Source organism: Gekko japonicus, unplaced genomic scaffold (genome assembly GCF_001447785.1).
Source record: "Gekko japonicus isolate JY-2015 unplaced genomic scaffold, Gekko_japonicus_V1.1 scaffold1056, whole genome shotgun sequence".
NCBI lineage: Eukaryota > Metazoa > Chordata > Lepidosauria > Squamata > Gekkonidae > Gekko > Gekko japonicus.
The window spans coordinates 386,350-414,267 of NW_015161431.1; the positions used below are offsets into that span (position 1 = coordinate 386,350).

A 27,918-nucleotide genomic window follows, 5' to 3' on the forward strand; every position below is an offset into this window, starting at 1 on the left:
AAACTAAGACATCTATACTTTTAAATTCCTTAAGTCCACCAATATAATTTTACTAGGAAAAAGGCCCGTTGTGGAAAGAAATACAACGATCTCTAGAAAGAGGCTATGGGCGGGTGCCCCGGCCTTGGACACTCAGTGTCAATTTGCTGTGGCGACCTCAGCAGGGTATAATGACACCGAGTCCACCATTTTCTCCAGAGGAACTGATCTCTGCTACCTAAAGAACAGTTGTAATTTTGAGAGATCTCCAGCCCTCACCTGGAGATTGGCAACGATGGTTCCCCAGAAGGGAATAGTTGGTTTGGAGGGTGGAGTCTATGGCTTTGTACCTGTCTGAGGTCCCACGCCTCCTGAAACCTCACCCTCTCCAGGCTCCATCCCTCACATCTCCAGGAATTTCCCACCTGGAGTTGGCAACCCTATCTTCTTCCCAGCCACTCATCAATCTACCTTTATTTCCCCCTCACACTTCAGCTTTCCACCCCCCACACACCTGCAGCCTCTCCCGTGCTCTGAAGCCCTGACTGCTACGTCACATTGGCTGTCATACGGGGGCCACCTCAGCAGCATATAAGGATACAAAGCCCACCATTTTCTCCAGGGGAACTGATCTCTGCCATCTGGAAAGCAGTTGTAATTCTGAGCCCTCACCTGGAGATTGGACACATTTTACCTCAGAACAGCAAAACTGTTTAGAATGTTAGAGGCTAAAGCCAATCAAGTTGCATATGCAAACGACCTCTGTGTTCCGAGGCAGAGGCCAATGAGGCTGCATATGCAAATAACCTCTGTGTTCTGACTGGCTATGGGGGAGAGAGGATTAGCAAACTGTTTAGAATGTTGGAGGCAGGACTCAGGCAAAGCAGCCAGTGGATAGGGAGACCCTCTGAATGACAGATCAGAAAGCAAACTGAATTTGGAGCGTGTGGAATGTTCTAGGGAAGTGCCACCACCATTCGGCTTTTATTTATAAGAGAGATGTGCTAACCAAGTTACAAATTATGTATTTTATGTTCTTAAAACAGCAAAATGGGGTGTACTTGATAGAAAGGAAATATAGCATATTTTTCATTCCCCCCCTCCAAATTTCTGCTTGTCCCCCCCAATAAAAAAGCTTTTCTTCCATGTCTTCAACATTTTGGGACCTTACATTTCTAACAGGCCATTCATACCGATTACTTTAGAGGTTTGGGGAAGTACAAGTCCTCCATCCAAGACAAAAGAGATGGGAGAAGGGGCCCCTATCTCCTGTTCAAAGGGAAGTAACTGGAGTAGAAGAGTGGGCCTCCTTTCAAGTAACACCCTTTCCCAAACCATCTACAAAGTTTTACATAATGTAAGAATAAATGGCTGACAGATCCAACAACAAAGTACACTACCTTTGGGATTATCCATTCTTTCCTGTCGGGAGTCTGCGTCTTGGCAACACATTTAGTCCAAGCTGTAATATCCCCTGTACAGTAGTATGCATCACTCCGGAACACAAGCTGCCCTTTGCATTCCTCACATGGCAGCAGAGCCCCAAAGGCCATCCCATCCGCAACACGGTCCAGGATCTAGAATTATAAAAAGGATTCATGCTGAGGAAAGTGGAAGGATTCAGGACATCGTACCAAGACACTTACAGAGCTTATAGATGCCTAGATCATCTTAAGAATTCTTTCTATAGCAAATCAAATTGCACAAAAAACTTTCTAGGTTTGGAAACTACAGGCTACCTTTAAATGGCCAATCATGTTGCTCTTGAAGCTACTAGAACCGGCTTTTATTACTGATTTTTTGAAATCATATTTTTCTTCACTCAACTAATTTACAATTTGTGTTAACAGTTACAGAAAGCAAGTGCATATAGTAACACATAAAACAGAACAGATTCCAACTCACGGCTGATTCCCCAGAAGGAACTTCTTGTTTGTTTGCTATCAGGAGCTCTTTCAGGTCATTAATGGAGCAGGCTTTCTTCAATTCATCTTTGATGTTCCAAATCAACTCTGTCTGTTCCTGTAGATGCAGAATAGTGCTTTTAACTGTTTAAATCTCTGTTTATGAGCTGTTCAAAAGAAGCAGGTTCAACAGACCTGATGAGCGAGGCTGCCTGCTTTGCAAACAGAAATGCATGAAGTAAGGGTCATGTATTTGTTGTAATTATTAATTAAATTAAGTTTCATGGTAAAAGTTTAATTCTAAGGGCCTAGTTCTTACTGAAGTGTCTAGGGACATATACTCATGTCTACGGTGTTCCATTTCAGACTGCAGGCGGGTGCTCATCTGACTATATGCTCTTCCATACAAAAAAAATCCTTCTGTATAAAAGACTTTGCATTCAGAAGTCACTTTAACACGCTCCATCATTCTGGTTAGAAACAAACTCTGGTTACCCACAACACATATATGCAGATGTGCATGTTGACTGGAGTTAGTTTCTCCCTGACAAATCCAGGACTCTAAGACTGGATTAAACCCTGATTTAGAATCCTGGGGCAAGGGAAGGGAGAACTCGATGGTGCGACCTCATGTGGAGTAGTTCTGGTCACCACACTCAAAAAGGATATTATAGCATTGGAAAAAGTGCAGAAAAGGGCAACTAGAATGATAAAAGGGTTGGAACACTTTCCCTATGAAGAAAGGTTAAAACGCTTGGGGCTCTTTAGCTTGGAGAAATGACAGCTGAAGGGTGACATGATCGAGGTTTATAAGATTATGCATGAGACAGAGCAGGTAGAGAAAGAAGTACTTTTCTCCCTTTCTCACAATACAAGAACTCGTGGGCACTCAATGAAATTGCTGAGCAGTCGGGTTAGAACAGATAAAAGGAAGTACTTCTTTACCCAAAGAGTGATTAACACATGGAATTCACTGCCACAGGAAGTGGTTGGGGCTACAAGCATGGGCAGCTTCAAGAGGGAATTAGACAAGCATATGGAGCAGAAGTCCATCAGTGGCTATTAGCCACAAGGTATAGATAGGAACTCTCAGGCTGGGGCAAGTGATGCTCTGTCTTCTTGGTGCTTTGGGGGGGGTAACAGTGGGAGGGCTTCTAGCGTCCTGGCCACACTGCTGGACCTCCTGATGGCACCTGGTATTTTTGGCCACTGTGTGACAGTGTGTTGGACTAGATGGGCCATTGGCCTGATCCAACATTGGCTTCTCTTATGTTCTTATGAACTAACTGTGTGAAAAATTAGGGGGGAGGTTTGTATTGGTTTAAAGTATATCTCAGTCAAGAATAGAAGAGGGCCCACTCTAAAAATCTAATTATGAAACATACAAAAATATACATGTATTTATTCAACACAAATTAAAATAACAAACGAGGGCCCATTTCGGCCTTTACAGGCCTTCCTCAGAGGTCTGATACAAACAGAACATGTTACAATTTACAATGTATTTACAATGTATTTGTTAGTAGTATATGTGTCTAATCTTCTATTTCTTTTATTTTTACAGCAATTGTTTTCTGGTCTTTATTCTATATTTTGTATATGTATGATTGTATATATTTTTGCATATCAGCCAACATGTTCTGTTTGTATCAGACCTCTGAGGAAGGCCTGTAAAGGCCGAAATGGGCCCTCGTTTGTTATTTTAATTTGTGTTGAATAAATACATGTATATTTTTGTATGTTTCATAATTAGATTTTTAGAGTTGGCCCTCTTCTATTCTTGACTAACCTTTTTAGGTTCTGAATTCTAGGTTTTAGGTTCAGTTTTTTCCCCTCTTCTCTTTTTTGTCCTTAAAGTATATCTCAACATAGCCTAACCTCCTTCCTGAACCTTGTTTTTTTTTGTATTAAGAGCCTGCACCTGCAGTTTGAAGTTAAATCACTTCAATACAGGTTTATGACTAAAGTGTGAACTGTGCTCAGTTCATAAGGGAAACAGCCCACTAGCAACTCTGCCAGCAAAAGGAGTCTTTGTACAAAAAAAATGTCCCAGTATCATTACCATGAATGTCTACCATGTACAGAGAGAGTGGCCTTGTGAATATTTTTTTAATCAAGCTTTGAGTATCATGCAGGTACAGGACACAACCAGACAAGTATCAAATTTCAACAGAATAATAGTATTATTAAGGAAGAGAAAACCTGCGGAGAAATCAGGACCAATTAACACAAGCAGACACCACAAAGCAGCTGGTTTGCATGAGTAAGGGTTCAGCCAGATAGGATGTAACATGGTTCAAAGAAAGGCTTTTCTTAGACTCTTATACTCACACATACACACATACTTCTGATTCAAACCTATGAACTCCTCTCATCCACAAAACGTTATCCTGCCAGTATAGGAGGAATCTAACTCCACAAGGGTCATAATACAAAATTATGAACCCACCATCGTTTTTCAAAGAATCTCAAAGGCAAGAGGAACAAAACCGGAAGGTGGGATTCTCAGTGGGTAGGGTGGAAACTGTCTTGAAGCCCAATGGCTCTCAAGTTTGAAATCCTCCTTCAGCGGAGGCTCATTTGGTTACCTAGACTGTGTCTGACTAGGATTTACCCCAAGTATCATCACTCTGAAATAATTACATTTTACAGAAAACTAAACGCATATCCAGTTTTCCTCAGCAGAGATACAAAAACAACATACATATAATCAGGGGTCTTTTTTTGGAAAAAGAGGTGCCCGAACTCTCAAGAGGGAAATGAAGTTTTCAATCTGTATACTGAAAACTCATGACATTTTAAATATCTTTTAAATAATTTTGTCGAAGAGGTTCCGGAACTCCGTTCCAGCGCGTTGCCCCAGAAAAAAAGCCCTGCATATAATTTAAATGTTAGAAGCAGTCAACCACACCAAACACAAATACAGCCCCAAGAAAAAATATAGGAAGCAGAATGCTAAAGCATTATTAAAATAATGGACAGCTAATCAACCAAAAGCAGAATGAAAAGGTTTTGCCCGTTACTTAATAGACACAGAAAAGTCCACTACGCAAACCTCAAGCGAAACCTTCCAAAGATGACCTGCACAACCTGTGCTGGCAGGAGCATCTGAAGAGGAACCTTCAGGGGAGGGCACGTTCCAGTGAGAGATGCTCAAGACTGCCAGGGTCCAAGCTGCGTAAGGCTTTAAACACCAAAAGCAGCATTTTTAATTGAATCTTGAAACAGAGTAAAAGCCAATGGAGATCACAGAAGGAAAGCTGTCCCTGAAGAAGGATTTCAAACTTGGGACATACTAGGATTACTCTTCTCCTGATCTTTTCCAACTTCTTTCTGCTTTTTAGTGCTGCATCCTCTTTTTCTCCCAAGAATTCTTAAACTGTCATTCCAAAGGAGGGATTGCATGGTTGGATACATGTCAGGGATTAAGCTTTTGTCCCTGGTAAAAGGATCTTCTTTAAAAGAAACCTGCAAGTACAATGCATATCACCTTCTTCTACAGAGCTCTTCTCTTGACAAATAGGAAAACCTATTTTTCATCACTGCAAGTTGCTTGGGAATCAACTATTCCCAGAAGCAACTCACTCTTCCCCAGTGCCACCCTCTATATCCAGCAGGCCATCTCTACAAGCAGTTTTTAAGAGGGGAGACCAGCTGGCTGTAGCGTGAAAAACCAAGCTAGCACTAAGGGAAAACTAAAAGCTAGAGCGCCTTAACCCTTTCCTCTTGTGTCAGCTGAAGTTCTATGTTCTTGGGGCTGTCAGGCATGCAGCTTCTGCCAAAAGCCAAGTTTCATGTTTCATGACAGTCACACACCATGCAATTCCTAATTTAAGGTTAAAAACATCTGTTTATCAAGTGGCAGACATGTCCAAAATTGTGCAGAGCTGGCAAGCCAGTCGATTGATTGCTCCAATGCTGGGAAGGTTGATTTGTACTCTGGCAGCTGCACAGGAAGAAATCCTAGTATTATACAGAAAATTCAGAAGACCTGCTTTTATCTTTTATAGCACTGGGACTCTAAGCTGATGAGTCTTGTAAAGGTTTAACCAGTTCAATTTCTTTCAAAAAGGAACCTGCAGGGACAGCATGTGATTCTTGTCACATCCCAAACACAGAACCTGGTTTCTTGGTAAACCACTTTTCTAAAATTTCCTACATGGGACATTGTTATGTAGGTCTCAGAAGTGGAGATTTAAAAATAAAGATAGATAACTGTACTGGATCAATTTAAATTGGTCTTAAGATGGGTCTGCACAACTTCTGACCTGCCAAGCCAAATGGAGCCGGTCAGTGGCACTGAAGGGTCCACCATAAGGTTGATAAACATCTTGTTTTTTGCTGCCTAGCTGGGACAACAGAACAGGATGGATATCAAGCACCTGGCAGGCCTCAATGCACTTTGATTGCTTGGGTCACAAGTTTCTCAAGCCTAGCACAGGGATATACCAGTTCAAGACTTAGATAAGTCCGTAACACAGATCAATCATATCTCAAATTTTCTTGAAGCAAAAGCACACTGAAAGCTTCTGACATTGCAGTGAAAGGCCCGTCAAAATCTAAGCTCCTAAATCTTTTGACCAGCAAAACAATAAATCACCGTGTATGAGTATACAATATAAGCAAATATTTATATATAATGCTTTTGAAATTAAATTGTCAGCAAAATTACAACTATAACAAATTAAATGCAATCTTAGGCTTGACAGTACATATGAGACACTAGAGTATAATTTTAGACAAACAACGGATATCTAGTATAAGTCCGTTTACGAATCCTTCTTCAGGTTTGTCGTCTGTTTTCTTATCTTCAAACAAATAAAGTGCTGCAAGCTGCAATGAAGTGTAACATGCTTAATACTAACCTTTAGCTAAGTATGTAGACTCTTTTCTACAGCCATTTATTCCAGGAACTAGAACATATATTAAGGACACCAAAGATCTGATTTGTAAGTTGGAAGATGTTTTCCTGGCTACATTTGATGTATCTTCACTCTACACTAATATACCTCTTGATGAAGCACGTTTAATTTTGGAAAATTATCTAGAATTACGTACTATGAAGTTTCCTCCTACTCATTTTTTAATGGAGCTTGTTGACTTGATTTTTGAGAAGAATTACTTTAGATTTGCAGATTCTTTTTACTTTCAAATCAGTGGTGTGGCGATGGGCAGCCCCATAGCACCCAGTGTGGCAAACTTATATATGGCAGATTGGGAAGAGAAATTTATTTTTGATCAGTCAGGAAATCCCTTTTATGACCATATATTTTTTTGGAAAAGATATATTGACGACATTATCTGTCTGTTTAGAGATGAAAGTAAATTCCAGCAATTCTGTGTATGGCTAAATTCATTACATGCCACTATTAAGTTTACTGAACATCATCATCATCATCACATTAACTTTTTAGATGTGCTCATTACCATCAGTGATAATAGAACACTATATTTCAAGTCGTTTTGTAAGAGCTCTGACAAGAACTCATTCTTAAAATATGATTCTTATCACTCACCCCAATTACGTAACAACATACCATATGGACAATTATTGAGACTTAAAAGAAATTCCACACTTTGCTCTGACTATGAGCAGGACTCTAAGAAAATGATGGGTCAATTTTTAGACAGAGGGTACCCAGAACACATAGTCTATTCTGCCTACTCTAGAGCCAATAAAGTAAATAGAATGTCCTTATTACAGAACAAAACCAAAATAGAGAGCAATCGCATTCAGTGTGCTTTTCAATACAACCTCTTAGCAAAACCTATTAAAAACATTATATTAAAACACTGGCATTTACTTAGTGAGGTTCCAGGATGCTCCCTGACTCCTGTAATAGGTTTTAGAAGAACCAGAAATTTAGGAGATGTTTTGGTCCATTCTGATATAAGTAGACATTCCAATACAGTTCCAGTCAGAGTGGGACACTTTAAATGTGGGAAAAGTTGTAATGTATGTCCACTATCTATTGTAGGCTCTGTCTTTCAGCATCCTACTAGTACAGAGCAAGTGAAGATTAATCACTTCAGTAATTGTAATACCTCTAATGTAGTATATGCCTGTGTATGTGTGTGTAAATTGGTCTACATAGGAATCAGTACAAGACCTATAAAAATCCGTATACAGGAACATCTATCTCGCATTAGGAACCAGGTGGAGTCTGCTCCAATGGTTGCCCATTTCAAAACTGCAGCACACAAACCAGAAGATTTCAAATTTATGGTATTGTTTCATTATAGATCACAATCCTACAATCAAGTAGACATATCCCGGGTTTTACTACAGAAAGAAGCTGAACTTATTTTCAGACTACATACACTGATTCCATCAGGATTAAATCAGGAACTTGATTTGAGTTCCTTTCTGTAAATGGTCAGGGTACCTTTAAGATAAAAATGCCATCTTAAAACATCACACCTGTTGGATCCTACAAATTTTCCATTGAGACATTGTGCCACACTGAGGGTAGCTGAGCCAAATATCACATTGTAGACTCTGTCACATGAGAGCATGATAGGAGCTCCCCAGTCACCAGGTTGGTAAATTTTGAAATAATTATTTTTCTTGAAATTATTCCTGTATATGTGTCACTGATGGACTGTAGAATATTCATTGTGCTTGTCTGCTTTCCTTTAGATTAAGCGTGAAAACGTACAAAAAACTGTATATGAAATTTACATTGTGAAATAATGGTGAGTTTATAAAAATTATACTCTAGTGTCTCATATGTACTGTCAAGCCTAAGATTGCATTTAATTTGTTATAGTTGTAATTTTGCTGACAATTTAATTTCAAAAGCATTATATATAAATATTTGCTTATATTGTATACTCATACACGGTGATTTATTGTTTTGCTGGTTACATTACACCGTGGTCTTGTTTGTTATAATATACCCTAAATCTTTTGAGGCAATGGCATACTGTCTACCACTGAAAGCTTCCTGATGAATACTATGGAACTATTTCTTCACCAGCTAACAGAATCAGCCTTCATAAACTGACAAAGGGAGCTTTATCTCTCAAAAGCTGACACCCTGAAAATCTTGTTGGTTTCTAAAGTGCGAATGGACTCAAATCTAGCTGTTCTACTGCAGACCAACATGCTACCCTCTGAAACAGCCTTCCTAATGATGCCTCTGGACCCATAACATCTATATATCTAATACCCAAGTGGCCCCGTCTGTGCGGATATCTAAATCCGCGCTCCGGGGCCACCTGGGGGGCAGGGAGATGTTTGTGCGCACGTGGGGCAGTCCCCACGTCTGCACAAAAATCCGAAAACTTCAAAAAAAAATCGGGGGCATACTTAAATCCCCCTGAAACTGGCAGAGCGTCCCCTGCGCATGCGCAGGGAACGCTCTGCCGGTGCCCTCGCCGCCGGCGCCACGGAGGGGGGGGAGAGAGCAACAAGGGCCGCGCGGCAAGCCGCCGGGCCCTCGCTTCAATGCCGGGTCGGGGGGGGGATGATGATGTCCGGGACGGAAGAGTCCCGTGGAAAGCTGGGCCGCGAGGGGAGGCTGGCGAAGTTGGCGAAGTTGGGCGGGCGCAGCGGCAGCGCCCGGCAGGAGGGGGACTTGGGCGACCGGAGCCACGGCGGCGGCGATCCCTTACCTCTGCAGGAGCCATGATGGGTTGCAGGCAGGCAGGGGCCCCAGCGGAGGCACTTCCCGCCCAGCTAGAGAAGTGGGGAGGGGAGCCCAGCAGGGGGTCCGGAGAGCCAGCGGACAGATTGAGTTCTCCTTCCCCTTCCTCCCTACCTGTTGCGCGGCGATTTCTCCAGCCGCTATAAACCCGGCGAGTTCTCCTCGACTCGGCCCCCGGGAGCCGCCACGGCACGGAGCTCAGCCCCGCCGCGGCCCGAGTCACTGCCTTCCCCCGCCCGCTGTGCTCCGAGCACCCCCTTTCCGTGAGCCGGCGAAGCCAGGGCTGGTGCTCAGCTCTCGCTTCCAAGGCAGCTCGTGGTGCCGGCAAGGCGCTGGCGCTTGACCAGGAGCCCGCTCACGCGACTTCCAGCCGGGGCTGCGTGGGGAGGCAAAGGTAAGGCACTCTGCATGCGCTCAGAGGCACGTGTCCTCCTCCACCTCTCCCCCCACAAGTATCGCAGGTCCCCCCTCTTGTTGTTTCTAATTGACAAAACAGTGAAATGTAGACTGAAAAATCAGATTATTACTTGGGCTGCTTTATGCTATGGTACACTGTATGCTTCCACTAGAGAAAGGCCTATTTTATGTCAGCAACACAAGGCACCTGGAACACTCTTGCTTTTAGGTAATTAAAAAAAACCCTGCTTCTGAATGAATCTGTGCATCACAAGCTCCTTCAGATCCTGCTTCCTTCTCGTAGTCATGCCAGATTTTGAACAAGGTTCAGAACAAAAGTGACAGAGAACAGGACAGCCTCCACTGACAGTTCAAAACATGTCATTGCCTTGGACTCCCCTATAAAAAGAAGATGGCTGGATGAGCCATAAAAAACCAACCTTCAGCAGCTTCTCCTGCTTGGACTGTTTTTCTTTTTCCTTTTTTGGCTTCTTTTTTGAGATCTCATTGCTATCCACCTCATCTCCTTTTCTCTTTCTGAGAAAGAAATACAAATATAAGTTAGGCAGAGTTACTCAAACACAGTCAATTATTTAACAAAGCTTGATGGCCTCCGTTACTTTTAATACTTTGTACAAGCCATTCTCTGCCTTTTCACAGCTCCACTTTCATTCTTTAGATTCCTTTCTACTAGCTTTTACATGCAATCCAAGTACCCTTGGCACAAAAAATAGCATCAAAGTACTTGGAAGAGTTTACTTTTGAACATCTTGAGGCAGAAAGAAATGAATATTAAAATGTGTCATCAAAAAAGGGGATTGTGATGGACTATCAAGGGTTAATGCCTCACAGAGTCTGAGAACCTTTGAATGACACGCTGTTCAAACAGAATCCTATGGAGAGTGTCAGTTAAGAAATGACAGTGGAAGACAGTTCAGCACTGACTGAGGACTGGGAAGGAGGAAAGAGGAGTGAGAGGATCACAGAAGATCCCCATTCAAGCCAAAAAAGGACAGAGCTTCTAGTCAACAGAAGTAATCCCTGCCCAGGAAAAAGGGAGATAATTCTTAAAAGAGGAGTGATCCCTGGTCTGTATAGAGAGTAGGATTTTGGGAACTTTGTCGTATGTTTCTGCCTTCTAAACATGAAGTGTCAGTGAAACTCAGAAACCTGGGTGTGAGTTAAAACAGAAACTGAAAAGAAAGCCTCTTTCTTCAAAGTTTTAAAGACCTTGTGGAAAAGCAAAAACACTTACTTGTTGGCAACATAATAGCTCGATTTAGTGTGATTAAAAAGTTACCTTAGTTTTTATTATTGGCTCACCTCAGACAACCGACCCCTGATTCCATCTGACCTTTTCCCCTCCAAGTTAAATAAAATATTTTGTTTATTTTTGAACTTTCAAAAGCCTCTTGTGTGCCATTACATGAGTAGAATATTAGCAGGTGATTTTGTCTCTTCCCTCAAGTTGGGCTAGCATCAAAATATATAACAACATGACAGGGTGGGACAGCCACAGACCAACAAATAAGAAGAAAATAGATGTAGGGGCTGCTCAGCAAGAAAGAAAGGGAAAATTCTGTGCATGAGGGAGGAAAGAGGGAAAGATCGCCATATGGATCATCTGAGTTTGCATTAACTATGTCCTTTGTGCCCGGGGCTACTGATGTCTGCTACTGGAACTGACCTGATTAGGAAGAATTTACATGGGGCTCCCTGTCAATCACTCATGTGAGAGCTCATCAACAGCAGAGTAAAGTCCAGTTCTGACATTTCAAACCTTCATCATACAATGAATAATGATGGTAATGCACCGTGTAACATGTAATCTGTGACCAGTGTTCCCTCTAAGCTGAGTTAGTGTGAGCTGGCTCACAGTTTTTTAGCCTCCAGCTCACACACTTTTGTCTTAGCTCAGGAAGGATGGCTCCACAGCAGACTAATTTATGCAGCAGCCAAATCACTCACTCGCAACTTTAATGCTAATAGCTCACAAAGTAGAATTTTTGCTCACAAGACTCCACAGCTTAGAGGGAGCATTGTCTGTGACATCTCTGATATCACTCTAGCTTCCTAGCAGTAATGCCCTCCATAAACAGCAGTGTGTTTTTCAGTCATCATAATTACAGCAGACATATTATATTATTTATATACATGCATACACAGCAGAGGCAGGGTGCTTTGTGTGACAAAGATTTTGAGCACCCAACCTAGCTGTAAGATATTTGATAGCCGTGAGGCTTACAGAACTGCCAACTGCTGGAGTCTTCCATCTCTGTACTTGATGGTGGTTTGCATCAGACTGACTAACAATGTAAGGTGCCCTCAGTGTGACTTTTATTCCTGGCTGCTGCATCTCTGCAGGCTAAACAGAAGGACAATAGCTCAAATAAACTGGGGCTAGTACATCTGTCTTGGGTGCAAACAGCTGCCTATCAGATATAGACTAGGACACTAGCAACTCTCATTACATCTCTGTTGCACCTGCAACAGTTTGGCACAGTAGTTTGGGAGTGTGGGAGCATGGACTCTAAATTGGGAGAACTAGGTTTGATTCCCACTCCACATGTAGCTGCTGGTGTGACCTTGGGTCAGTCATAAATTCTTTCAGAGCTGTTGGCTCAAGGGAAGTTCTCGAGACAGGTCTTTCAGCCCCACCTACCTCACAAGGTGTCTGTTGTGGGGAGGGGAAGGGAAAGGGATTGTAAGCCGTTCTGAGATGCCTTTGAGTAGTGAAGGGCAGGGTATAAATCCAATCTCTTCTTCAACATTGAACGGCTACATAAGCAAGAGCTAAGAGCCTCAGTGATACAACAAATGATACTGTATGCTATGCCACCAATCCAAGGTATTTTTCAGTGACCCTACTGTCATGTTGCATTCCTATAGTATTCTGGCATACATAAATTATCTCCCTTGAAAGCAGAAGCAAAGCACACAAAAAGAAGCATTCACATAGTCAAACTACCAAGCTTCTGTTTCATATACTATCTTGAGGAAAGCAAAACACAAGCCTCAAATAGATCAACACAGGCCCCGGTCACATGGCAAAGTTGCCATGGGAGAGGCACGGGAGTCCCGTGGATTTTCCGGGCCCGATCTCATCTCAACATCTGGGAAGCGCAGTGCTCCCGTGGCGAACCCGTGGCTCCCTGCCGAAGGTGCAGAGTTAAAAACTAGTACCTACGAGGTACTAGTTTCCGAAAACCGCAGGGCAAAGGGTGGGCGTCTGACCGCGTTTCCGGTGGACTTCCGTGGCATCCGGCGCTCGCCCATGTCCCGTCGCAAAGAAGGGTTTTTTCCCCAAGTCTCCACAGGATGCACACAAGCACCCAACGGAGCATGCGCACAAACAGGAAGCAGCGTTTGCCACAGGAGCCGCGCGGCTCGAGTGCCGGTTCAAACGCACCGTGCTGCTTCTTTGCCGTGCTGCGGACTAGCTGTCTGATCTGCACCTGACGCCTACCCACGGGACCTCCAAAGGACTTCTGATTGGGCTGCCGCACGTTATTTTCCTCCGGGGCAATTAGCCACACCTCCCCCCCCGCGCGCATTTTCCGGCCCGTGTGACCGGAGCCATAGAGAAGCAAACATGCAAATCTGATCCTTCTGCCATAGGAAACAGCTGACAAGTATAAACATAGCAAAGCAGCAGACTTCCTTACTGAGGCCAGAAAAGAATAATTATGTTTTATGTCATAATACCAAGCAGTAGCGAGGGTCGCTTATCTTACACAAACTCAACACACCATTGCACAGGATTTGATAAACCACCCCAGGTTCTTCAAATGTATGTTTCTAAATCTCATGACTGAAGTCCTGCTTTGGTTTACCTTCTGAAAAGAACTACTTTTCTTTGCTTTAAATTATTTTTTTAAATAAAATTATGTTCTTTGAAAGGGTTTAGTAGAACTTTTTAAGCATCCCCATAGCATTGAGTATTTTCTGTCACTTTCCAATCTCTAGTATTTAAACTACTGAAACTTGTAATTGAAAGCCTAGAAAAATCATATGAAGTCTGTATTGTGTTGTTGGTTTTCAGTTTACGGGTCTACTTGCATTGGAGGAGAGGGCAACCTGCTTAACACTGACGAAGGGAGTTCTGGCTCTCAAAAGTTCATATGCTGAAAACGTTGTTGCTCTCTAAGGTGCTGCTGGACTCGAATCTAGCTGTTCTACTGCAGACCAATGCAGCAATGCTCTGAAACTGTTTAACACTGTGAACTACCTGAAGATCTTATTAGCTATAGTTACTTGTCATATTTTAGGTACATGTGATTAACTAATTGATATATAACTATTGGAGTATGGTGAACTACCACGGCTTTCTATGAAGGCTGCATTGACATTTGTGAACGTCAAAGAGAAAGAGATGCAGCTTTAGAAATTAACAAAAACTCATATCATTTCAGCTGCACTAAAATGTGGCTTTCTTGCCATGATGTGTTTGGCCATATTTTTAAAAACTGGGAGGCAATCATGAGGCTTGTTATTTTCTTCACACACATATACTCACAAAACTGTTTCAGGATTTTACCAACGGTCCATGAGAACCCCAGAAGCCACATATTCTTTTGGGCTGTTATTTCAATAGTGCGCAATAATCCCGCACTCCCCTTCATTAAGTCAAATAAGTTTAAGGGTTGGTCAGGCCACTGTGTAGAAAAACATACTGAAAGAATGTTCACCAAATAAGGCTGGGTCTCACCTGGTGATGGAAATTTTCCCCTCTGCAGTATTACTGAAGGTACTGGTGCCCTCAAATACGGGATGTTAGCAGCAGGAGCCAGGCACCTTACCCCCTTTCTACCAAGATGGCTGGCAGGTAGAAGGAACTGCCAGCCTGCTGCTGTGCAGCAACATCTGCAGGTGGACAGCTCAGTGTGATCGTGTCCCCTGAGGAACCAATAAAGTCCCATCTGGCCTGGGTTCTTAGTCTGAGCAACTTGTCACTCTGTGCAGGTGATCGTCTGCAGAGTTCCTAGAAGCCTTGCCTGAACTTGCTGACCTACCAGGCTGCCCTTTTGGCTGCCAGCCCCTACAATACCCTTCTAATCACTTCCTTGAGTAGAATGAAAAGTTGTTGTGTATTTACTTTCTGACACCAGTATTTTGCAGCAGTCCAACCCACAGCTCCCTGAACCACACTGCAATAGTGCAAGCTCCTTCTTACCCATCATTCTTGACAGCTGGCAGCTGCTTCTTCAGAGTCTCTTTATCTTCAGCACTCAGCGACCCAAAGCCTAGTAGCTGGGAAGCGCTAAAAGTAGGGAGAAAACCCAGATCTGCTCTGCGACTGACAAAACAGGCTGGGTGGTACCAATTGTCTATCATTCCCAGTTGGGGCTTTTCAGGGTGCACCATTTTCTTTGAAATTCTAATCTGGCCCTGAAGTGGAAGAAAAAAGAAAGAAGAGATCAAGAAGTTATATGTATTACCATTTCAGGAAAGACTTTAATGCACCAATTCAATGCTTTTAGAACATACATTATGAATTTTAGAGTCAGAGGGACCAAAGACATTTTAAATTTGGGAACGGTATTCCAACCTTCTAACCTGAGAGAATAGTAGGCTATAATATCTACCTTCCTGAAAACAAACAACACAAATGCAACACATATAGAATGTTCTTCTTAGACCTCCAATTTGGTGTCGGTCTTAAAACTGAAGCAATTCATTTGAGAGTTAAAAAAAGAAATAATGCTTACCTTTTCTATTTTCTGTTCACAGCCTTTGCAGGTACTTCTGTTGGACTTTGCATATTCTGCTGCAAAATCATTTAAACTTTTTTCAGCTTTGCTGCCTCCCTCTTGGTCACCACCTTTACCTGGAGAAGAAGAAACAGCTCTGATTTAAGGTATGGCATCCTCTAGTGCCTTCTTCTCCCTCAAGCCTTCCTTGGGCTGCCAAGAGCCAGTTCTGCCAGAAGGGCCCTGAACAGCTGGCTTGGTTTGTCTGCAGTTAAAAGGGAGTTAGGGAGGGGGAAGGGGGTCCTGCCAGGTGTGGTGGACTGTCACAACAGTTTGATGGTTGCCGATTCCTCTGGGTAGGGAGCCCAGCAGAGCAATCGGTTTGGGTATCCAGCACACTTGATCTACTGAGAAACCCCATTCCCCATGAGTGCCAGATAACAAAGCTTTTACTACAAGCTGATGAAGCAAGTGCTGCCTCTGTTTTGACCATCACTAGCGATCTGCCTACCTGTTGCAGCGCCACCAGTCTCTATGGTTTTTTTAATTTTCTCTTGATCGTCCCATCGCAGTTCAGAGAAGCCATCTACATCAGTGTGAGACACAAGTCGTGCCCGCTTCCAGAAGCAGGAGTAATGGTGCCAGTGGGGTACTTTGCCATCAAACATGGGGGACTAGAAAGAAAGGGAATGCTCAGAACACGCACATCACACATAGTGTGCAAAAAGCTCAAATTACAGTTCAGCATACAGAGCCTGTATTAATGAGTTACAACTTGACCTCACCAGTTTAAAGCTTTACAGAACATCTTTTCTTATTATCTTGACCACATTTACATTTAAACATAATTCAAGTCCCGACTCCCGTATTCACCAAGGAAGAATTCATACATGCTAACACACCACTATGTATTATGGCTCAGTTACTCAGTTCTTGACTACCTATTGCTGAACATGTGGTTTGACTGTACTGAACTACAGTAACTTGAGGGCCAGTTCACACATTCACTAACCTGGAAATCTCATACTTATGCCCACTACCAGGTAGACACTGCAACATCTTTATCAAGCAAATGAACATACAAACATATGTATACCTAATTTCAATCCTACCCCAGAATGGGATAGAAGGGTGAGGGATTTGCTAAAATATCTGCAACCATGTACTAAATACATTACATGGTATGAGCAACAGGATCTCTCTCTTTTATCCCACTCTCCTTTCTAAGAAACTCAGGAAAGCGTACATTGTTCCCAGCTTCCCCATTTTACCCTGCCAGCACCATGAGGTGAGTTACAGTCTGAGGAAACATGACTGATCCAGTGAGCTTCAGGGTCAAATGCATATTTGAGCTCAGATCACTCCAGTCTCTCTATTCAATGCTTTACCCACTATACCACACAAGCTCCCTGGTGACTCAGAAAGTTCTGCCTGAGCGACTTGATTTGTGATGGCAGTTTCTCATAGCCAATCTTTGCTTTGAAGAAGAAGAGAAGAGATTGGATATATACTCTGCCCTTCACTACCCAAAGGGGTCTCAGAATGGCTTACAATCTCCTTGCCCTTCCCTTCCCCACAACAGGCACCCTGTGAGGTAGGTGAGGCTGAGAGCTCTTTCAAGAACTGCTCTTTCAAGAACTGCTCTTGAGATAACTTGTGACTGACCCAAGGTCACACCAGCAGCTGCATGTGGAGTGGAGAAGTGGGGAATCAAACCTGGTTCTCCCAGATTAGAGTCCATGCTCCTAACCACTACACCAAACTGGCCACCAAATAAGTACATAAGAAAAGCCATGTTGGATCAGGCCAATGGCCCATCCAGTCCAACACTCTGTATCACACAGTAGCCAAAACCGAGGTTCCACTAGGACGTCCACCGGCGGGACCAGAACTCCAGAAGCCCTCCCACTGTTGCCCCCCCAAGCATACAGAGCATCACTACCCCAGACATAGTGTTCCATCTACATGTTGTGGCTAATAGCCACTCATGGATCTCCCCTCTTGAAGCTGTCTATCTTGTAGCTGCCACCACTTCCTGCAGCAGTGAATTCGACATGTTAATTACTCTTTGGGCGAATGATGCCAATGGAAGTATCAACTCTGACACATTAAACTAAGGAGACAGCACAAATACAGACACATAGAAATTAGGAGGTAAGGGCCTGACTAATCCATTCTCAGGCTACCCATACCCACTACAGGGAAATAGGCTATGTTCTCACTAGAAATTTGTTTGTGTAACTGGACATCTCATTTTGCTTGCATAACATATAACATCTTGTAGAAGGATGGCACTAATGGGACTCTGTACTTACAACCTGCTATATTGTTCAGTGAGGTGGGAGCCTGACTTCACCTTGACACAACACCGCAGTAAGGATCCTCACTTTTAGTCCCATGAACACACAGACAAGAATGCAATTAAGAGGCTACCACCTCAGGATATTTGCTTACGCCTCCAGCAGGAGCATGTGCATTTTGTAGTCTTCAGGAGTCATACAGCCAGAGTAATGATGGCAAAAGATCTTCTGAATAACTATAGTCAACAATACATTATATGTGATCAGAATTCACTGAGGACAAGGAAAGCCTAAAGCTCTATGAAACATGCTCTCTCCTATTCCAGACCCTTGACATGCTGCAAGAAGGAAGATAGTCTCATTTAGCTGATAATGAACATAAGAGAAGCCAATGTTGGATCAGGCCAATGGCCCATTCAGTTCAACACTGTCACACAGTGGCCAAAAATACCAGGTGCCATCAGGAGGTCCAGCAGTAGGGCCAGGACACCAGAAGCCCTCCCACTGTTGCCTCCCTCCCCCACAAGCACCAAGAATACAGTGCACGTCTTGCCCCAGCCTGAGAGTTCCTATCTATACCTTGTGGCTAATAGCCACTGATGGACCTCTGCTCCATATGCTTATCTAATTCCCTCTTGAAGCCATCCATGCTTGTAGCCGCCACCACCTCCTCTGGCAGTGAATTCCATGTGTTAATCACTCTTTGGGTGAAGAAGTACTTCCTTTTATCTGTTCTAACCCGACTGACTCCATAGCAGAAGCCAGGTTTCCTTCAGAAAGGGCCTGGAGTATTATTCATAGCACCGCAGAGTGAAGAGGCATATTTTGTCATTATTACAGGCATTTCAAATGCTCTAAATAGCTGAAGAAAGGCCAGCAAGCTCTTTGTGATATTGTTTCCCATGTAATAGCGCCTTTGTTCCTCCACAGAGAACACCAAGAGATGCCTTCTTCAAGCCTCTATCCAACAATGCCATAGGGTTAAATTGTACCCCATACCTAGAGTGCAACTAGCGAATTGTTCTGGGCCTGGGGAATTCTTACCTTAAACAAAAATATCCCTGCCTTTTCTTACTTTAAACGGTAATTTCTCTTTTACTGCCCTCCCCTCAGAGGCAAAATTTTCCCCTCCATTTTTCTTTTCCTGTGACCGAGCGATCCTGGTAATGTGTTTTCTTCTTTCCTGAAGAACTCTGGCTGTCCCACCCTGTCAAAGTATAATAGTTTGGCTGTTTGCTCAGCACAGGAACCTGAGGGAAGGACTGGGAGCCCCCTTTAATGGAACTCGAGACTTTTTATACTCTAAAATAACAAAATATTTTATTTAACATAGAGGGGAAAGGTCAGGTGAAATCATGGGTTGAAATTTCTGAGGTAACTCAATACAGATAACTCTGAGGTAAAACCAGTACATGCATAGACTTTAGTTATTATATTTCAGGCTAATGAGACTTTCCTAACTATTTACAGTTACTTAAATTGATTGATTTGATTTATTTAATTTGTATCCCGCCCTCCGGGCCAAGCCTGGCTCTTTATGCTGAGAGGCTTTTGTTCAAATGTTTTCCCCAAACACTCTAGTACAGTTTCCAGTACCCAAATCCCTTCTCTTGGAACACCAGTACTCATCTTGAGTTTTTAACAGACTCTTAAGTTCTCTAAAGGTAGTTTCTAACCACACTAGGGATTTCTGCACCCTTCAGAGCTAACTTTCTGTTTGACCTGGGGGGGGGGGGATTTTCTTCTCTCTCCAGAAGATCTATCCCCTTGCCTTGGCCCGAATGGGATTCTTCGCCTACTTCCCAAACTTCCTTGCCAACTTTCCCTCAGTTCTCCTGTCTGTGTTAAACCGCTCTCAGTCAGGGCTGGATTCTGAAACTGTCAGTACTCGACTCCATCTCTCCTCAGCATCCAGAAGTCTTTCTCTGCTCAGCTGATGCTAATCATTCAGATCTCTTGGAACAGCCTGTCACTCAAGGCTCTCTGGCTCTGTGAAGAATTAACCCTTCACAGTCCTTTATCTGTTTACACAGCCCTTCAAGTTTTTAGAAGTGCAGTCCATCACAGTAAGGAATTTAAAACACTTAGTCAATATTACCACATTCACTTGACTAATGCAGAAGCCAGAGCAATAATGGCATACTGTGGAGATTTGAGGAAAGTCAAGCCATCCACAGACAGATTTAATTTCTGACACTCCTCCCTACCCCGACCAAGCAAATTACATAAAACATTGCACCAACTTTGTTTAAAGCATTTGTGTATCAAATTAGTGATTAATCTGAGCTGCAGCCCATGTCAAAGTCAGAGCAGTGTTCCTTGCTAGGCTTAAGTCCCCAAATACGTTAAAAGAAATTCTTATATCAAAAGCCATTAATGGCTGCCATGCAGTTAAAATAAATCCACACAACCTGCTGCAGCTAGAACATAAATTTCTAAAAAATCATGAGACCCACAGGTTCGCAGAAAAATCCATTTATGTCACCCACCCTGAAGTATCAGCAGTGTGCAGGCATTGGAAAGAAAGAGCGAGCAGAATACTGATGCCACAGAAATACAAAAGGTGTATCATTTTGGTGGCTATGGCCACCAGAGGTAGGCAAGAAAGGACAGCTAGAGCCAACTTCAATTTGCTTCCCTCACCTGCATGCCCTCCTTCCCTTCACCAGCGGGAATGGAGAGGTGAGCAGGGCAAGGGAGGGAAAGATCAAGCAGGTGGGAAGGACAGAGCAAGCAGGGGGCATGAGGGAAGGACACAAAGTCAGAAGGTGGAAGGAAAGTGGAGCTGGGTATAAGGCAGGGCTGGTGGGAAACAGGAGTTCCTCTCCTTGTAATACTAATGCTACATTATGACAGATACTGTATTATATAGGTTTCTTTCCACCATAAGAAAATACTCTTCAGTTAGATTTATGTGACCAAATCAGCTTCTTGGAAGGATGGCACTTGACCCAAGAATCACACTCTGAAATTGGCATGAATCTTAGAACAAACAGAAGACACTTCCACTTGAAAAGGTGAGAGGGGGGACCCCGATTTCCTTGAACTTCTCATTTGAGATGCAGCCTTATTGTGCTGCATTTCATACTGTTCTTGAAAGGCTCCTGGCCTTCACAAGTAACTTTTCAGAGAATGTAGATGTTGCAGATAGGGGAGACAGATCAGTTCTGCAACTAGAGCTGCTGCTCATGGTTCTTAGGATCCAGTCGATTCGTTTTTCTGTTTAGATGGACATCATTCCAGTAGCAAGAATATGAATTAGATCAGTAATATGTATCATGAGATTTGAATGGCAGATATTCTGTTGAAATGCTAAAACATCTAACTCAAATATTGATGGGAGAAAAGTTTAATATTTTAGGACCCTTACTTTGAAAAGCTATTTTAGATAACAAAGATCCTTTCGCAGATGCATCATACAATTTTGAAATTGTAGGCAGTCTCAAAAGAAATATGTGACCAAACAAAGACAAGATACTCATCAAAAGGCAGAGAAACTATAGATATTTCCATCTGGTGGTAAAATGCAATTTTTTTCTGTCATTAAACATCACAAAAATTGTTTTAAAATAGCTTCTCATAATATTTACATTTTTAAAAAGTTAAACAGTACATAATCCTCGAGATGGTAGTTGCTAGAACTCTAAGTAGGAAAAGGGAGATCTCTTTCACATATGGTGGCAATGAAACATAGCAAAAGGCCCAGTGAGTGAGATTTTAATACACTGGCCTCTGCTACAGGTTGGATTCAGAGTAATGCTTCCATGGGCACAAGGACTTCTGTTTACAAAGTGTGATTTCCCCCTACCTTCTCCTTCCAATGGCACCCTGAAATCCTGTTCCTGGGAACAGGACTGGGGCATCTTGGGCTTCTGCAAGAGGAACAAGGCAGGCATATTGCAGCATATTCAGCTAGTTAAGGTGAAAATCAAGTTTAAAGATGACTTCATTGAGAAAACAATGCATTCTTTATATTTTGTTAATCAGCTTAACTTGCTTAAGCAAATCTGCTGTGCCAGTAAAGGACAGACAAATGGGTTCCTTCCTAATCTTCTCACTCCGTGCTAATACCTGAATCCTCTCAGACAAGTTACTGAGTGAAAAAGTATAAACTAACCTTTTGTCATATTAGATGGACCTCTTCTCAATGTACAGATATCTACAACTTTTTAACTCTAAACAATAACTATTGATTTGTGTGTGTGTTTCAGTATAGATTCCTTCCCAGTGGTAAAGCTGGAACAACTGGGTACCCAATCTACCAAGTCTCTGGGGTGCCAGCATTAAGGACTCCCTAGAGAACCCCCAGAAAGGCCATATTTTGCCTCACTAATGCAAAAATATGCAGAGGCTCCCTGTTCCTCTAGAATATGGGTTCAGCTTCTACAGCAGAAAGACACAGTTTTCAATCAAAGGAAACTCTGGATCATATGATAAACTGGTATGCCAAAGCCTAAGCTTACCAGTTTAACAGCCCATGACCCCCCCAGCCAAAGACATTAAAAATCAATGGAAAAAGATAAAGATGTGAATATATACTTCCCAGAGTGATGACTCATGCGACTGTTGAAAGGCCATGCTGTAGCTAAAAACAGATTCAGTTTGCTCATGCACTGTTGTATGTAACAAAAGATTCAGGTCAATAAGAAACAACAGCCTTAGAAACAAATCTGTTAAGATTATGTCTAATAAAACAAAGAATACAAGTGAAGTAGCGAACATAGATCAATAGTAAAAGAGCAAATTCCCTCCTGCTCTCCCCAAAGCACAGTTTTAACCACTAACCTTTCCCGTCTTTAACAATGAATATATTCTTTATAAAGGTCTTGACATAAGCAACCATGAGAAAATACTTGCAAGTTAATTCTCTGTTGCAGAATTATTATTTTATTAACTGTTGCAAAGATGGAAATGACACAACTTAAAATGTTCAGAGGTCCCTATTAAAAACTAGATGGAGTAGTAGTGAGTCAAGATGCAAAAATGATTAAACATTCTCTCAATCTGTGGAAGATTTGTACAGTTTTCTAAAATAAAAGTAACCAGAATTAATTAATTCTTGGAATACTTACTCAGACCCAAAATATTACTGTAAATGTTTCAAGTCTGTTTTTATTTTAATGTTTTCTCTAGCCCCACCCCCGCTAGTCAAGGTTTGGGAATACATACATAAATACCTTTGTTCCAAGCCCTGACACATATACAATACATACACATAAACAGAGAGAGTACAATCCTAAGCACACATAACCAGGCGCTAAGTCCTACTGGATTCAAAGCAACTTACTTCTGAATATACATGCTTAGGATTGCACTACCAATCACTTCTCAAGTGGATGGACAGTTTATAAGAACAAGGTGCAGAACCTACAAAGCCTCATTTAGCTAACGAATTCTTCACAAATCATTAATTCAACTCTCCCTTTAAAAATTGGGTAACAGTTCAAATCACACTGAGTCTCAGTGAGAAAGAAAGGCTATAAATAAGTATAGTATAAATATAGTATATAAAATAAGAGTGTGGTTTTTTTTTAAAAAAAATGATGTGACCGTGACAGTTCAAGCACAATCTAATAACTGGGGACTCAAAGCAAACCTACAAAACATGAAAGCACAATTTAAATAGACTCCCCCCTCCCAAGGTGTCTTTGGCTCTTCCCAAAGACTTGGGTCTCTTGCCACATCCAGGCTGTAACACAGGAAGGACAAAGGCTCAGCGCAGATCTCTTCAACTGACATGTTCCCCACCTTCTGTTTAAAACATGAAACTGTCTTGTTGGAGGTTTTATTCCCTAGGAGCCTTCAATCATTTCAGCAACCACATGAGTGTTGTTGTTGTTCAGTCGCACAGTCGAGTCCGACTCTTCGCGACCCCATGGACCAGATCACGCCAGGCCTTCCTGTCTTCCACCGTCCTCTGAAGTTTGCTCAATTTCATGTTCGTTGCATCTATGACACTGTATAATGGGGCTCCAAACAGCCCCGTTGCCAGAGTGACGCGTAGCGTCATGTCCTGGCAACGGCGGTGCAACGCGTCTCGTCATCCCCGTGACACGGCTTCTGCAAAGACATGCGGATCCCCCGCCGCGATTTGAGAGCCCTAGGTTTACTGCATCTGAATGCTGAGGTTCCCTTTAGTCACTGTGGCTAATAGCCACTGATAAACCTATCCTCCATAAGAAGGCAGAGGAATGCCTAGAACTTCTTTGGAGAGAACTGCAGGGCAGGGGTAAAGGTAAAGGTTCCCTTGCTCGAAAGCCAGTCGAATCCGACTCTAGGGTTGCGGTGCTCATCTCCGTTTCAAAGCTGAAGAGCCAGCGCTGTCCAAAGACGTTTCCGTGATCATGTGGCCGGCATGACTAAACACCAAGGCGCATGGAACGCTGTTACCTTCCCACTGAAGTGGTACCTATTTATCTACTTGCAATTTCTTGCTTTTGAACTGCTAGGTTGGCAGGAGCTGGAACTAGAGACGGGAGCTCACTCTGTCAGGCAGCACCCGGGTCTTGAACTGCTGAACTACCGACCTTCCACGGCCTGCAGTTCAGCGTCTTAACCACTTGAGCCACAGCTTGTAAATGAGGGAGACTGTCATTCCCACAGGGCTGGGCTGCAAGAGATCTTCACTCCTGCCACTGCTTCAAATGACATCACAGTACAATTAAAAAATAGGTAGATTCCCCCCTTGACAACACTCAATCATGTTCAAACATTAGGTATTCAAATGATCAGTGACACCCTAATGCCTGTCCCAGGGAACGTCAAAGCTATGTGAAAACCAAGGCCAAAAAACGAGACAAAAAATTCGGGCCTCTATCACACTTCTATCTAAACCTGAATTTGTTTTCCAATGTAAAATATGCAGACTTCTACCACAAAGATGCCAAAAGTGCACAGCAATACCAGTGAACATCCCTAAAGAAGCATGGCTAATGGTAGCTTTTTGTAGCTGTTGCCTCTGTATCCCTACTTACAACTGGTAGCATCTACAGTTGATTTCAGCATGACCTACCTCAACATTCCTGAAAGCTTCTTACAAGAAGAGTGGATTACCATTTAATAAATACTGAGGTATAAAAAGGAGAGCATTTCTGTAACCAGTACTTACTCATATACTTGTTATTACTGCAGTTTTCATACCATTACAGAAATATTAAAGATACTCCCAATGAATCCCTCTAATGATCAACTGTGCTATGTCACACTTTTGTCAGAAGCACTTTAAACGTACTGGTTTACTCTTATGGAAACCAGCTAAAAATAAAGGGGGGGGGGTCACCAATATGGACCTGACTATCCATGAAACCTCAAGTAAAGTCCATAAAATGAGCAACCTACTTCACAGAGGTTACTTACTAAGAACAAGATGTTCTATGTATAAATCCCAAATAAAGTTTCTAGCCCTCATGTGTGAAGGATTCTGCTTGGAAACATAACCTTAAAAAGAGGTAGAGGGGAAAAAACAGATCTTTAGCTACAGATATTATGTAGGCTTACCTGAGAGTACACCCTATTTAACCATGTGGGACTTACCCATTTAAGACTGTACTATATTTATCTGGTTTCATGATTACTAGCATCTTTAAGTGCTGGGCTAAGCTGCTATTTTTTACGTGAGAAATGGCCAATGTTTAACGCATATACCACCGTAAGGAACGGCAGCGAAAGCTTACTGACGGAGGGGGTGCGGCCCGTCGGCTGCGCCTCGTAAGCACCAGAGCCTGCTCACAGAAAGCCTTTCCAAGAGGGGCGACTTGCACACCACAAAGGCGACCCATACCCCCAAGTGAGGCGGTTCTTCCCGGTCGCGATCCGTATGCGCCACATGGCCAGGCGGAATCAGGTCGGGGGTAGGTAGGGCTCTTGCTGCCGCTCCTGCGTGCCAGGAACAAAAGGCAGCAGCAGCCCTGCAGCGACGAAAGGGGATGCTCCGAGCCCAGCCTTCAAAAGACGGCGGTGGTGCGAGCAACGTGGCGCGCTGGGCTGGAGCCCCTAGCAGAAGGGTGGAAAGGCAGCCCCCGGCCCCTGCCTACAGTACCTGCACCATGATGGCCAGGCGCAGCGAATCCTTGGCGATGTTGTCTCCACATTTCTTGCAGGAAGCCCGGCCGCTCTTAGCATACTCGGCCCGGTACAGCTTCTCAGCAGGCTCCGCCATGACCACGCCGCCTCCCCCCACGGAAAGCTTCGCGCTGAGGCTCTAGCGGACGAGGCGGCGGCGGCAGCAGAGCGCAGTATTGGCGCGAAGAACTGGCCGGATGGTCGCAGAGCCAGCCTCCTGGCTTCTCAGAGAAGAGCGTCGAACGATCGACCCATAGCCAAACAGGGCTGAGCTCTCATTCGATCAGCGATCGATTAGTTGAGCCGAGATGGGGAGCTTTTTTTAGAACGCCCCCTGAGCTACTGTATCAAGCTCTGGAGGTGTCATGAAACACCATTGAAGCCTAGAAGTCATCGCGTTTGGCGCGCGCCGCTGAGGGGAGAGGGCTTGTTGCTGCGGCCAGCGGTCCTGTGTTCAAAATGTGAAACTACGCGAGCGTTTCTTCACAGTCAGGGATCTCCAAGTCTTCCGCCTGTAAAAACGGGTCGTGGTTAATTTCTTGTCAGCATCTCATGCTTACATCCTTTGGTACTAATTGGGGTGGAAATTGCCCTTCTGCGCTGAATTAAATTCCGTTCATTGAATGGGACTGCTGGCTGGAGCCCAAGACCACCCGTTAAGAACCTGAGAAGAGCCCTGCTGGGTCAAACAAGTGGTCTAGTTAGGCCAGCAACCTGTTTCGCCCCTTGGCCAACTATTTACTGGGTCAATAAATGGCACAGAAGCCAAGGCCTTCCTCTAGTGTGGCCTCGTGGTAGCACTAGTATTCAGCAAACAAGCCTCTGAATATGGAGGTTCCCTTTAGTCAACATGGCTAGTAGCCATTGATGGACCTCTCCTCTATGAATCTGTCTAAGCTGCATTTAAGTCCATCCATACTTGTGACTATCACTACATCTACTGGCAGCGAGTTTCACAGCTGAATTACTTGCTGAGGAAAGAAGAATGTCTATCCAGAATGTAGTTCCTGTTAATCTTATTGGGTAGCCCTGACGGCATGCGCAGAGCGTCTGAATAATAATGAATTCAGGATGCTGTATATGAGCTATATACAGTGGCTTTTATTTACAGTTATATACACAGTCCTTTCCACCATGCGGTATCCCAGATTCACAGAACTGACCGACAAGGTGCTTCGCAGTACACTCTCCACAGGTGTGGAACACTTGCTTCAGGACTACATTCCATATATACAGCACTTGCACCAATCAGAGTCATTTTGCCAACTCATGGTGACATAGTTAATTGAGCTGATGCAACCTAGTGCAACTTGCATCTGGTGACCCTGTCACATGACAGTCTTGCCTGTCACCTAGATCAGTTTAATCTGACATGTGTGCATCATTGGCTGTCATCTTGCATACATATAATACAATATGCTGACAAGCCCAAAGTACTATTATGGGAGAGGGAGAAAAAGTATCCGCTTAGTTGCCCTCTTCTGTACTTGTTGCTCCTGGCACTGGTATTCAAAAAGTTACTGCCTCTGAACATAGAGCTTCCTAGTTACTGTGGCCAATAGGAACTGATGGATGCTCCATTAATTCGTCTAATCCTCTTGTAAAACCAACTGTGATAGTGAATTCCACAAGCTAATTTGTCTGAGTAACTTTACTTGTCCTGAATCTACTGCCTATTAACTTCATATGGTGCCTGTGAGTTCTAATATTATGGAAGAGGGAGAAAAGGCTATTCTCCCCTCAATGACCTTGGGCAAGCCATAGTTCTGATAAGAGCTGTCCTTGAAAAAGAGTGGTTTCTGTCAGAGCTCTCTCAGCCCCACCTACCTCACAGGCAGTGTTCCCTCTAAGCTGAGTTAGTGTGAGCTAGCTCACAGTTTTTTAGCCTCCAGCTCACACATTTTTATCTTCGCTCAGGAAAGATGGCTCCAGAGCAAAC

The 27,918-nt window shown here is 43.3% G+C and overlaps 1 protein-coding gene across 1 annotated transcript in view; it reads right to left on the reverse strand.

Moving 5' to 3' along the window:
* Positions 1-26,188, reverse strand: part of PARP1 (poly(ADP-ribose) polymerase 1) — a 46,626-nt gene extending 20,438 nt beyond the window's left edge. Inside the window, exons 1-7 of the mRNA XM_015428971.1 lie at positions 25,957-26,188; positions 16,130-16,292; positions 15,637-15,755; positions 15,102-15,316; positions 10,369-10,465; positions 1,885-2,001; positions 1,380-1,556 (exon numbers count right to left, since the gene is read on the reverse strand). Of these exons, the coding sequence (XP_015284457.1) occupies positions 1,380-1,556; positions 1,885-2,001; positions 10,369-10,465; positions 15,102-15,316; positions 15,637-15,755; positions 16,130-16,292; positions 25,957-26,076 (1,008 nt within the window). The 5' untranslated portion in view covers positions 26,077-26,188. The remainder of the gene's footprint in view (positions 1-1,379; positions 1,557-1,884; positions 2,002-10,368; positions 10,466-15,101; positions 15,317-15,636; positions 15,756-16,129; positions 16,293-25,956) is intronic.
* Between the last annotated feature and the right edge of the window lie 1,730 nt (positions 26,189-27,918).